The sequence below is a fragment of the Festucalex cinctus genome, chromosome 8 (assembly GCF_051991245.1).
Source record: "Festucalex cinctus isolate MCC-2025b chromosome 8, RoL_Fcin_1.0, whole genome shotgun sequence".
NCBI lineage: Eukaryota > Metazoa > Chordata > Actinopteri > Syngnathiformes > Syngnathidae > Festucalex > Festucalex cinctus.
In genome coordinates this window covers 19,494,697-19,508,137 of record NC_135418.1, presented here as the reverse complement: position 1 = coordinate 19,508,137, position 13,441 = coordinate 19,494,697, and the positions used below count along the sequence as shown (strand labels likewise).

Here is a 13,441-nt window from a genome sequence, read left to right as displayed (position 1 = left end):
ATGGCCTTTTACTCACTAGTGCTGATCAAAAGCATTCAGTCTTCACTGTAATAAATAGTCGTTTGAGGGTTCTTTCTTCATATAATTATTATTACCCCAGAATGTTGCAGCTTCAACGGATCAGATCTATAAAACGTGCCATGAAATGAACACAAACCACACCACAGTGGTGACACAGAGGTCAAGCTCCTCCTCGCCCAGTTTGGGATTCCGAGCCTCGGTTATTGTTCCATGTGGCCTCGGTGGGTGGGTGGGTTGGACGGACGGACGGTCCATTCTGCTGCCTGTTGTTCCGCCACTCGGCCAATGAGAGGCCGGCTGCTACTCAGCCTCGGTCCAATGAGATCGGCGGGGTCCGGGCTCGCATTGAGAGTTGGGTTGTTCAATCTGAGTGAGGACAACAAGCAGATTTTTTTTTTTCTTCCTCTCTGGTGTGCCGGATGGATGCGTTCTGGCGATGGTAACGTTACCTCCGCTATATTCCCGTTATCACAATGCTTTACTCGTAATTAGCGAACAAAGCGTTGCTGCCCGCTGAGGATGTCAGCGGGGAGTTTGTACTCGCGTAGCGGCGCAGTGCGTTAGCTAAGCGGTTAAATTTGCGTCGGCGACCGACAACAGCAGCTAGGTCAACTTCATTTAACACGGGGGCAACGCGAACTACACTTCCACGTTCTAACATCAAACCAGCGACTCTGCGCCTCGCGTTGATCTCCGTCAAAGTTCCCCGAGAGACGCCGCCGCCGCCGCGGCGGGCTAGCGGCGCCACGGCGTCCCCTTCGCCAGGTTAGCATGGAGCGAGCGCGAGCTAACTTGGTGGCCGCGTTGCCTCAACAAAGTTGCTGGATGTTCTCGGGAAGAGAGGGAGAGGGGCTCTTCATCTTCACGCCCCTTTGTTCTGCCTCGCCGCGGAGGTGGAGGCGGTGAGGTAGCATAGCATGGCGTTTACGAGCCGGGTGGAAGAAACCCCTCGAAACAATCGGGATTAAAACAACCACGGCAGACGCGTGGTCAATCAGATAACACGCAGTTCTGTTCTACACAACGATTAGCGACTGCGGTCCACGTAATCCTTATATTTTTTTCTCCCTGTAATGGCATTGTATTAAAACGTCAATATATCTGTGTCGAGCTCAACAGATGTGATTAAGTGCTTTAAATAACGACCCAAAAAGAACCCTAAGCACATTTCGTGACCAGTCATCAACATTAAGCTTTCTATTTCCATCTTGTTTGCATGGAAATAACACCATTAAGCGTTTTTTACTATAATCTGTTACAAGGTTACCTGAATAGTATCTTCAAATATAATCAAAACAACAATTCAAGCTGCACAAAAGCACCACCAAGGCTGTTTCGATTATCTTTTGTGTAACTGAAATGTGGAGCCAATTCCAATCTGGGGCGCATCAAGTGGTTTTTATCTGCATTTGCATAGGAGAGTCAGCAATTATCTCATTTGCATCGTGCAGTTAACACAAGTATCACAAGGATATGTAATCTGTTTTAGATTGTTTCTTGAAAAACAAAAATATTTTAAAAGGAGATTGTTCTCTAGATTTTTTCTTTCATTTTTTTCTGAATTCCTGTTCTTTCTTGCTGAAGAAGTCCAAATTGCCCTTTTAAAAGTTGAATTGCTCTGTGCTTTATAGAATAGCGCCGCTAATGTGAACCTTGAAGTGGCCACATGATCAGCCGCATGAGTTCCAAATAGTTTCTTCAAATCCTGCTCAAGGCACACAGATTAAACTCAAGATTCCTGGAGAACACAGACACTTCAACAGGAAGCGTAACATGTATTTGACAGCAGGCGGGGGGAGGGACTTGAATGCAATGCACACCTTTTAACTTTGTGTGCATTTCAAGTTCTATAACGCCTACTCACTTTTGATTTGTATCTCCCTCAGAATGTTCCAGTGGGTGCTGCTGACGACACCGGAGATGGATGATACAGAACGTTGCTGTTCTCTTCAAACTCAGTGATGTTTTGCCTGAAATCTGAACAAGCCAACTATTTGTACAGTAAGAACATCTTGTGTTTTACTCTATGTACACTTATTATCCATATCTTTTCAATTCAAGAACTTACAAAGAGTGGCATTGTTCGATAGATAGATAGATAGATGCTGAAAGTGTGATGTAAAATATTAGTGACAGAGGTATTTGATACAGTAATGAATTATACTACACTCAATATGTTGTTGATATGACTACAAATTAAGTTACTGTATATACTAAAAGTAGTATAGAACATACATAATTTTAATATGCATAACATTGATTGTACATATGTCATATGTATAACAGTGTAGTGTTCATCGTGGAGAGTTGTTACATAAAAAAAAAAAAAGGATAGTTAGTGGTATACTGTAAAAGATGAACATTCTTTCTAAATGGTTGTTTCTGGCCGCAAAGCTGTTTGGATAACGAGCTCCTCTGCTGCTTGAGGGTATCATGGAGAGAACGTGAACGATTGTCCATGATGGAGAAAATTTTGATCAGCAACTTTCTTAATTGACCTTACCTTAAACCACACCCGCATAACCTAGTAAACGAATCAAGACGCAAGACGTCATGTCTGCGACGGCACGTGCGTTTTGCTGCGGACAAACAAAAGCAATCCAGCTCCCGGTAGTGCATTGCGTGGTTGTCCAAAGCCCAGAAAAAAAATCGATAAAGCGGTTTTAAACGCTGTAGTCCCGGCTTGTGTAAGAGTGATAGCAGTTATTCCGATCGACTAACCGACGTCCTGCTGTAGTCATAGCTTGTGTAAGAGAGACACTGTCCGGTTTATTCCCTTCCCTAAACCCTCAAACAACTACGAACAATGTATGCGCTGGATCAAACTTTGTGGAAGACCACACACACGACCCGTCGAATCCCTCCAAAATTACCAGAAAGTACTACGTCTGCACGAAGGTAATGTTCTCCATTGTTTTTAGCCAAAGGCTAACGATAGCTCTGGGTAGCTAACCGTCCACACGTTTGTTGACTTACTATTTACTATAAATGCCAACAAAACATTGAAACTATGAGGTAATTGTGGGAATGCCGGAGCATTTTTTATTTCTCAACACATTTTGCCGCATAATAATCCCACTTAATACTTCCAATTTACATTGTTCAAATTTCAACTAGCTTCAAAAATTCATGCCTCTCGGGGTATATATCGTCCGATTCCACATTACTAACAGCATTTGCACAATTTCACATTTAATATAAACTTTTCCCGATTCATTTTCAATGGGACAGACATTGAACTTTTTCTATGTACCACTTTCAACGCCCACTTCCATACATACATACATACAGCTTATCATCACTACCAGGTGTCTGATACTGTCCAGTAACCAGGTTATAATTTCATAATTTATCTCTCAATTGGCTTCATACGCATTCCACATGCATTCAAATCTTAGCATTCAGCTTTCAGCATTCCCACACAATTTCTCCAGAAATTGCACTTAGTCTAGTTTCAGGCACATTTAATTCTCCACACTTTTTTGATGTGCAAAAGCTCCCACATAATACATCCGATTTACACTGTTCAAATTTCAACTTGCTTCAAAAATTCACGCCATCTTGGGTATATCATCTGATTCCACTACTTGCACAATTTAACGTTAAATATCAACTTTTCCCCATTCATTTTCAATGGGACGACCGTTGAACTTTTTTTGGGTCATTTCACTGCACGAGCACTGTGTGGCCAAGTCAAATGTACAACAGGGTAAAAATGGTACAGCTCCATTTAAAAACAAAGTATTTGTGCAGTACATCAGTACCTTTCTGACTTTGTCTTTTGAAAATGAGCATTATGAGCAACTGAGGTAGAATTTTTGATGCAATAATCTGTACAAATATTCACAATTGACAACCGACACACCAAATTTACACAGGAAGTACAAGTTAGAACACACAGAAACATGGATGTGGGCTGGGTGAAGGTTCACCCACTGTGGTATGATGGCATGCACTCGCCACCCTAATGAGGATAAGCGGTATAGAAAATGGATATATATATATGCATAATCAAGAACCTCTTCATGTGCAGTGGAATAATTCCCTGCTAGTGCAGGCAGAAAAAAATGTTCAAAAATCCTACTAGAGCTTGGCTTAGTCCCCTTTACTGGTTCTCACTCTCTTATCAAAGCTGCACATTCAGAAATAGAAATCAATTTAAATTAATTAAGGTGACAGACTAATTTTGTTGTGCGCGCTCATTTATTGCTGTAAGTAGCTCTGCCTCTTCTCCCAAGACAAAGACATTAACTGGTCGATGTCAAGCTCTGCTATAAGCGTCATTATGGAGTAGTGAAGTTTATTATTTAGCTAGTCTAGACAACCCATATTTCCCTTGTAAGTATTTTAATAGATGACTGTCTTTTAATAACAAAAAGGTTGGTGACCCCCACCCTATGCAGTTTGTAATGTGACCGCATTTTGGGGAAAATATGCAACTTTAGAGTCAAGACTGGGGGCGGCCATTTTGCCACTTGCTGTCAAGTGTACCGGTAAATTACATCGCAGTATGCTCAGGGCTCAGGTAACAATCCATCACGACTCGGCTTGGGAATGTCACATGACCAAACTCAGAAAACAGTGGAGCCGCGATTGGTTGAACTGTGATGTCATTTTCAGTCGACAGGAAGTGGCAAAATGGCCGCCCCGAGATGGATAAAAACAGGCAGATGTTGCTGCTTAATTCATATTTCAAGAAATTTAATAATAATCAGAATGCTGTGTTTGTTTACTTTAAAGAAGTTTGAAAAATGACAACCAAAAAAAGAAAATTCAAAAACAAAAGACAAATATTAGAAAAGAAAGAATCTCAATTTATTGGATTCTTCATACATTTCTTTTATGGTGAAGCTCTAGTTAGTTCTTGGGCCCTCAACACACTGTTGCTGTCATCACACAATGTTCAAATACTTTGCAGCTCCAGAGAGATTTTTTTTTTTTTGGTCAGTAAAGGTTGCTGAACCCTGTACTAAGTGTAAATGTTTGCCAATCACAAAAAAAAGCACAAAAGTAACCATTTTCGAATTGCCAAAAAACAAATTAAAAGATAGAAAATAAAATGTTCAAGAAGTAATTGTAAAATATCCCAAAATAAAAGAAGAAATCCCTTAAATTACCACAAAATTGCCAAAAATATTAATGAAAATTGATAGCACAACAAACAGGAGAAAAGTGTAAAAAAAAAAAAAAAAAAAAAAAAAAAAAAAAAAAGAAGAAATCCCTTAAATTTGCGTAAAATGGCCACCAAATTGCCAAAAATGTTAATGAAAATTGATAGCACAACAGGAGAAAAGTGTAAAAAAATAAATAAAAATTAATTAAATAAAATAGCCATAAAATGTCCAATGAAGTAAGAAGAGAGGCAGAGAATTAAAACGTGGTTCATAAGATTGCCAAGAATGTCAGAAATTTGACAGAAAGGCAGAAAAGTCTAAAAATGTATGAAAAAATTACAAACAAAACAAAAAAATCCAAACATGGAAGACGAATGGTAGAAGAAAACGAGTTGGACGGATGCTGCATATTTTTCTGTTACGGTGCATAAACTAACACTAACACACTCTTTCGTTCATCACAGTGTTAAAATATTTTGTGTCTCGAGTCAGATTTGTAGTTATTTATTTAGCTTGCCAGCCACTGACCAAATCCAATGGTGTGATTGCAACCTCCAGAATGACTCGCTGCTGAACACGAGGACGTGCGTCCTACCACTGACGGGGGCCCCCCATGTGCATGCGGAGCGATGGATCGCTGTAAGCACGTGGTGCGCCTTCGCCTGGGCCGCGACCACTCCATCCTCAACCCGCAGAAATGGCACTGCGTGGACTGCCGCACCACCGACTCGCTGTGGGCCTGCCTCAAGTGCTCCCACGTGGCCTGCGGGCGCTTCATGGAGGAGCACTCGCTCAAACACTTCCAGGAGTCGCAGCACCCGCTGGCCATGGAGGTGCGGGAGCTGGACGTCTTCTGCTTCGCCTGCGGCGACTACGTGCTCAATGACAACGCCGAGGGGGACCTCAAGCTCCTCCGGGGGGCCCTCTCCACCGTGCGGGACCCCGGCACGCGCTCGCTGCGCTCCTCGGCCTGGCGGGCGTGCGGGGAGGGCGGGCCGCAGCCGCTCATGCAGCTGGCGTTGCGCCACCGGAGGAAAACGCTCCTGGCCAAGATGCTCCAGAGGTGGACCGGCCGACATCGAGAGCTGCAGACGGAGCGGCGGGAGAAGCTGGAGGAGGCGAGGCGGCAGAAGAAGGAGGTGAAAAGGAGGCTGCTGGAGGAGCTGGTCAGCGTCCCCCCGAGGAAGAGCGCCCGGCTGCTCACTCAGGCGCCGCGCTCGACCGTCGCGCTCATCCCGTGCAAGTTCCGAGACCCGCCGGAACGCCCGCCGCCTCCCAAGAAGCCCCCCCTCCTCGCCTTGTCGCGAAAGCCCCCGCCCAACGGCAGAGCCGCGAAACCGCGGCGGTACTACTCGGCCAGCCGCCGCCGGCTGGCCCCGGGGGTCACCGGACTGCGCAACCTGGGGAACACCTGCTACATGAACTCCATCTTGCAAGTGCTGAGCCACCTGCGCAAATTCAGGGAGTGCTTTCTCACGCTGGACCTGTGCGAGACCGAGGAGCTGCTGGCCAAGAGCAACTCGCCGGGGGTGAAGGCGGTCGCCGGGAGCGTGGTGGGCGTGGCCTCGTGCCCGCTGCCGCCGGCGGCGCCGGGCAAAAAGGAAAGCGCCCCGCCCGCCCCGCAGACGGCCGAGTTGGTCCAGCCCAAGGAGACGCGTTGCTCCACCCGCCAGCAGATGTCGCTGTGCCACGAGTTGCATACACTTTTCAGGGTCATGTGGTCGGGCCGCTGGTCGCTGGTGTCTCCCTTCGCCATGCTGCATTCCGTGTGGAACCTCATCCCGGCGTTCCGCGGCTACGACCAGCAGGACGCGCAGGAGTTCCTGTGCGAGCTGCTGGACAAGGTGCAGCAGGAGCTGGATACGGAGGCCTCCAAACGCCGCATCGTCATCCCCATCACCAAGAGGAAGCTCTCCAAACAAGTGCTCAAGGTGCTGAACACCATCTTTCACGGGCAGCTACTCAGCCAGGTGAGTGTGGAGTAGAGCGGTCAAGATTAATAGACAACTGTTTCAATAATCATAATCATTTGGAGCCAATTTTAATTTAATATTGTCAAAATCCTCTGATTTTCATCATATCAACCGTAATTGTTTACTCATTTTTGCAGTCTTTCATGAAAAGAGGGGGGAAAAAATCCTCAGTGTTCTCAGAATTCTGACTTTAAACTGAGAATTCTGAGAATAAAGCTAGAATTATTTTGATGTGAGAATTCTCAGAATAAAGTCAGAATTCTTACTTTATTTTATTCTGACTTTAAGTGAGAATTCTGAGAATGAAGTGAGAATCTTGCCAAACTTGTTTTTATTCTCTTCACTGGCCCTAATCCTCTTCTGTAAAATAAGACATTTGCAAACGCCTGTTTTTACCTTTACCTTTTTATTTAATTACTATACGAATATGAAGTACGAAATAAACATCAATCACAGGTTAATAAACAGTAATCAGGGGAAAAAAAGCTTTTGAATCTGATGAGTCGATTAATCAATTGAATAATCGATAGATGAATTGATTATAAAAATATTAGATCGTGACAGCACAAGTGTGGAGGCATACACAAGGCAGGGAGCCTCTTCGGAAAGTCAAATTTGCTAACTTGTATGCCAGCTTACCTTTATTTTAGTGGGAAAATGTGATCAGGTCAAGCAGAGATGAAAAGGGGCTTCCTTTTGAAGGAAAATGTGCTGCTTCGATCCATGTGTGCTTGTCGTATTTATCTCTAAAAGTGAGAATCACATAAAAGGCAAAAAATAAAAAATAAATACACTATTCCCATTTCCCAACAATCTTTATTTACATTATGTCCCCACCCACCCCCACCACACTAGTCGACTAAACACGACATTCTGATTAATATTGCGTTTGTGGAATACGAAGCAGCAAAATACACCCCGGGCGGCCATTTTGCATTTTTCTGTCCTCTGATTGGTTAGTCATAGCAAAGAGTTACAAAAATGTACAAATGACATACATTTAATAGTCAGCATCTATGTGAGTGTGATAAATATTATTATATATTACATATTATAATATATTCTCAACTGCCCCCGGGTAATGGAGGTGGTGCACTCAAGTACCAAATGCTCAGCCCGCCACTGATTGGTTCACACACGATTGTGCAGATGTACCCAATAATGTGTCCTGCAATATATCCATCATATAATAAAAGCGAGGCCTAATAAGATAGCGGGGTGGAGGAAGCGCCTTTCTCACAAGTTAGTCACTACAAACATGTCAGTTATTAGCTGACTGAGTCACATTTCATGGCTAAAAGCAACACTTGTTTGTAGGTGACGTGCCTGTCCTGCAAGCACAAGTCAAACACAGTCGAGCCATTCTGGGACTTGTCTTTGGAGTTTCCCGAGCGCTACCACAGCGTCAACAAAGGCTCCACCGCCTACCAGCGCAGCTGCACCCTCACCGAAATGCTGTCCAAGTTCACCGAGATGGAAGCGCTCGAAGGCAGCATTTATGCCTGCAACCACTGCAACAGTGAGTGCAATAATAAGAAGAATCTCATTGTTGTCTCTGCAGGTCCATGTTTCGGATTTAAGGATTCAAATATGGTTAAATGTTTGAGATTGTCTTGTGAATTGAATAGAAAGTGAAGTAAAGCTTTTGTTGTTTTTTGCACTGCTTTTGTCTTTTTTGCCATCCCTCTCTCCAGTTTGTCATTTTCCTTGCAATAATTTGTCATCTCTTTTTCATGTGATTTGTCAGAGAGGAGGAGGAAAACATCCCACAAGCCTTTAGTTCTTTCAGAAGCCCATAAGCAGCTTCTGATCTACCGTTTACCTCAGGTTCTACGGCTGCACCTCAAGCGCTTCAGGCAAGTCCTTTTGTTTTACAATTACAGAGTACATATTGACAAACAACCATTCACACTCAACCTTCACATCGATTGACAATTTTGAGTCTTAAATTAACCTGACTAAATACTTAATTATGGTGACAATAACGAGATCTACGTTGCGCGGGGCAGGTGGTCGGGGAGGAACCATCGGGAGAAAATCGGCGTCCACGTGGCCTTCGACCAGGTTCTGAACATCAAACCCTACTGCTGCACGGGCTCAGGTCACTCTGTCCACAGAGGGGGCTACACCTACGACCTGTCAGCCGTGGTGATGCACCACGGCAAAGGCTTTGGCTCAGGGCACTACACCGCATACTGCTACAACACAGAAGGAGGTGAGGACTTGCCGGACGAAAGCGCTTTTTCGCAAAACGCGACGTCCAAACTCAATCTGACCGGCTTTGTCTGCTCCCTCAGGTTTCTGGGTCCACTGCAATGATTCTGAGATGAAGGTTTGCAGTGTGGAGGAAGTGTGCAACACTCAGGCCTACATTCTCTTCTACACCCAGAGGTCTGCTTAGGGACTTGTCGCTGTGAGCCTGAGCTGCGTTTATGAAATCGTTTATGTCGACAAACACTCACTTGAAAATAGCAATAGGGACTGAGGTTTACATTATTACCCAATGTACACGGCAATCGCCAAATGTGATGTGTTAAAAAATTGGATGCGAAACAAGTCTGTAAGGTGTGAATATGGGGTAAAAAAAAAAAAAAAGAAGAAGAAAAAAATTCCATGTCGGGGTTGCCACGGCCACTGGGAACATAATGTAAACAAAACAAACTGAAAAATGTCCTACTCGGAGTAGCACAAACCGCCGCCAAGGTTTACAGAAACTGAGGAGTGCTCTACTCGTACGTTTTTGTTTGTGTTCATCCATGTTGGATTGTACCACAATTGATTCTGCAACAGGGGGAAGTCGGGGAACAATCCATGTATCGTTCGTTCGGTCGTTTTTTCCAAACAAAACGGGACGTTAAAACAAGTCTTCACTTGCCGCAAGTTGTGTAACCCGGAAGAGATTTATTTATTTATTTGTATTTTTATTTTTTTAAATCGGACTCATGGCTCGACGTTGTCGGTGGTCATATCTGCTGGGCTCAGAGTTACCCTCTTAACCCCGCTGAAGAGCACATAATCATTCATTTTTGCAATAGACCCTTCCAGTGTGATGTCACGTTTAAGTGTGCCCCTTGCGGGAGAGGGCAGGCCGTCAATTTGTTTCTTAGCAGCTAGCAAGCTATCCTGAAAACTTTGATATACAGCAAGACAAGTATATCCAGACACAAACGATTTCATGACGGACAATTTACACCATGAAAGTAGTGATCGACGTACTGTTTCAAGCAAAAACAACATACCTTAAGCTTCCGCTTCCACTTTGCCTTCCAACAAACTTTTTTTTTTTTTTTTTTTTGTAGCTAGCGGCTCCAGACGGCTGGTTTCAATGAGTCGCAGTAATGTATCGTGCTCGGGAAGTTTTTTGTGACACTTGACATTTTTCCCTCCTTTTAACGAAAATGCTCACCGAAAATCAAGCTCTGTACATTCATTTGTTATGGGATGTTTGCCCTCTGTGAGGCGCAGCGGAAGCTAAGCAGTGACGTTAGCTGGAAGGGTCTCTTACTGGATAGCCCATACACATCATGTAATCAGTTGAAGCCACAGGGCGGCCATCTTACCACTCCCATCACGCAAGCAGACTATTATATACTATATGTATGCGTACAGATTAGATGTCTTGGAATATCAGATATCCAGTAATATATACATGTCAGTGAACGACCACAAGTCATATTAAAAAATAATAATTAATAATAATTTTTAAAAATCACTTCCAGGTCACGCAATTTGTGTCAAGTGAAAATATCCCAACTGGATGAAACGTCCAAATCTTCTGTTATCCATTTTTCCCATTTTAGCTTTTGAAACGAATATTCATCAAATGAACCATTTTTTTGTTTTTGTACTTCCTGTTTTGTTTGGAAAAACAACTGAACGAATGGTACACGGATTGGGAACCATGACGTAGCGAAAAGACTGATCTGATTCAGATTACCAACAAAATGTACTACTAGGGTCACACTCCAAAGAAAAATAATAATACAATAAAACCATAAAATTGTAGCAAGTAAAGTTTCCATTCTCCTGAAGTTAGCCGTGATTGGCTCCAGCTCACCCGTGACCCGAATGAGGACAAGCGCTATTAAAAAATGGTTGAATATATGGCAGGTCTCTAGACACGGTCTCAAAATGTTGCATTTAGGACCATGTGGGAATTTTTACATTCACTTGTTAGATACTCAAATTTGACTTCTCTTTTATTCTTGTTAGATTACTACAATTGTTTGAGCTTTATTCTGGTACCTAGATGTATTCCCCCCCTTTTAATTTTAATTTTTTTTTTTTTTTTTGTCTGCAGTCTGATGTGAATCAATTATTTCAAATGCTACTTAGTACTTGGCGGAGGTAATTAGCCACTGTGTTTCAAACTCATTTTCTTGTGTCCTCAAAGAAACTTTTTCATAAATGAAGCTACAGGTCAAGTCCGCCTGTGGGACCAGCAGACTGTGCGTGCGGGTTCGATTAGGTCCTGCTGAAGATCCAGTGGTGTGTTTGCATTTAAGAGTTAAAAAAAAAAAAAAAAAAAAGAGAGAGAGAGAGAAAAAAAAGCTCATTTGTATTGAGTGTGAGAAATTGAGCAGGCACACTTAGCAGAAACTGTTTTAAATTGAAGACAGTGCAACACAGGACTTTTTTGTATTTTATTTTTTTTTTTAATCCCTAGAGCTGTTTTATTTTGTAGCTTTACGTACGACATGAGGGGGATCAACTCTTCCCAAAGTGGGCCAGCTTACTTGAAAGAGAAGTCCAGACTGTGTTGCATCTGGTTCAGATTTTTATTTTAGATGTTTTTATTATTTGTGTGTGTGTGTAAAATGTCACTTTTCCGACTCCTCTCCATGTACATGTTCTCTCGTCGAGTTCGCTTGAGTTCATTCTGTGTTTAGCTGCCATGAAAGGAAGCGAAAAGGACACTTGACTGAGAAATGGAGGCTTTTTGAAGGGGGGGCTTGTCTAGCTGGTCCAATCTTTGTGATTTTTTTTTCTTTTTTTGCATGGGAGCTCCCAACCACCATCTCTTTTCTTTTTTTAAGTCAAGTTGTAGACGAAGCCGGCGATGGAAACAAGCCACTGCAAGAAGTGATGAATGTTTTGTTTTTTTTTCCTTTTCTTTTTAAGAGGCATTTGGGACCTTACGTTTTAGCACCTGAAAGCAATATATTGTAAATCTTAAACCTTGACAGGAATTTAAGATCAAATCAGGAAAATGTTTTTTTTTTCTACTGTTTCTATCAAAGTCTTTAGAATTTGCTAGCTAATCGAGAAGAAACACTTGTGTTTGATACGAGATAAATCCACACTACATTTGTCAACTCCAAGTCAGAAACAATCTTAATGACGATGAATGTCCTACTGCTTAGAGGTCAGGTGAGTTCTGTTGTGTACTGTAAGAATACATGTCATCATTGTAATGGTCATATGGGTTTGCCTGACAGTTATTATTAAAAACATGAAGTGAGTTCTTGTGTGAATTTGACTCAAAAAATAGAATTGAAATGTCAACATGCCTTTTTTGCCTCTCATCACTGTATGAATACCGTCAATATACAAAACACTCAATGGCCACAATACACAAAAAAAGAGGCTTCCAACTGTTAACTGCCCCAGCCCAAGTTTTACATTGATTATTTTAAATAACTAGAATCTGCTAGTTTATCGCTAACCTATAGGCAGGCTAACAAATAGAATGTATGTGGTAGTGTTATACGTAACCCTTTAAGCAGATGTTTAGCAGACAACAGCGTGAAGAGGAAGTAATAGGATTGATGGGTATACTCACGGGTTTATATATCATTCACCCTCTGCAAATTACTTATTTACTGTAATTTACCAAAAAAGCTTGACGATATCGATGTATATGACTACATGTGTGATATACTGCCCCCAGTTGGCCAGGGCGTGATCTGTTTTAATTCTTTACATTGTATTTGTCATTGCTGTATATTTTTATGAGGTTTCCTTAAAAAAAAAAATACACAGCAAAAATTAAGTTAATTAATGTGCTTGTAATTCATAGTTCTGCAAAATTCTAAATCCATCACATTGTTTCTACTTCGTCGTAGTTTGGGTACCAGATTGGGACCCGTGAGTTTTTATTGGTGAAATTTGACACCAAATGTTTGCAATTGTTTCCCAGACTATTAATTCTGTTTCAAGATTTGAACCCTCAAATGAATAAAATATAGTCTAGACAAATATACTTAGGGCAAAGCATTAGCTTTAAATAATCCCCTGGGATCACTACTTTTATTCAACCTTTTCTTCAGTGAGTGTTTGTCGTTTGTCTTATTATACCTTGTAGTCAGTAAGGGGGGGGGAGTATATTTCTGA

At 42.4% G+C, this 13,441-nt stretch overlaps 1 protein-coding gene across 1 annotated transcript; it reads left to right on the top strand.

Annotated features, from left to right (window-relative positions):
- Window positions 1-271: 271 nt before the first annotated feature.
- On the top strand, window positions 272-12,569 carry usp49 (ubiquitin specific peptidase 49). Its single transcript, XM_077529137.1, has 7 exons — window positions 272-460; window positions 1,908-2,022; window positions 5,694-7,105; window positions 8,426-8,627; window positions 8,856-8,964; window positions 9,118-9,323; window positions 9,406-12,569. Exons 3-7 carry the CDS (start codon window positions 5,765-5,767, stop codon window positions 9,507-9,509), a joined length of 1,962 nt encoding a protein of 653 aa, XP_077385263.1. The 5' UTR covers window positions 272-460; window positions 1,908-2,022; window positions 5,694-5,764; the 3' UTR covers window positions 9,510-12,569.
- Window positions 12,570-13,441: the final 872 nt, after the last annotated feature.

What these genes read in the sequence shown, in the direction of transcription:
- usp49 (XM_077529137.1), top strand. Translation starts at nt 5,765, where the DNA reads ATGGATCGCTGTAAGCACGTGGTGCGCCTTCGCCTGGGCCGCGACCAC. An exon ending in TGCCTGCAACCACTGCAACA is followed by an intron (nt 8,628 to 8,855) that starts GTGAGTGCAATA and finishes GTGATTTGTCAG; the next exon opens with AGAGGAGGAGGAAAACATCC. An exon ending in CTGCTACAACACAGAAGGAG is followed by an intron (nt 9,324 to 9,405) that starts GTGAGGACTTGC and finishes CTGCTCCCTCAG; the next exon opens with GTTTCTGGGTCCACTGCAAT.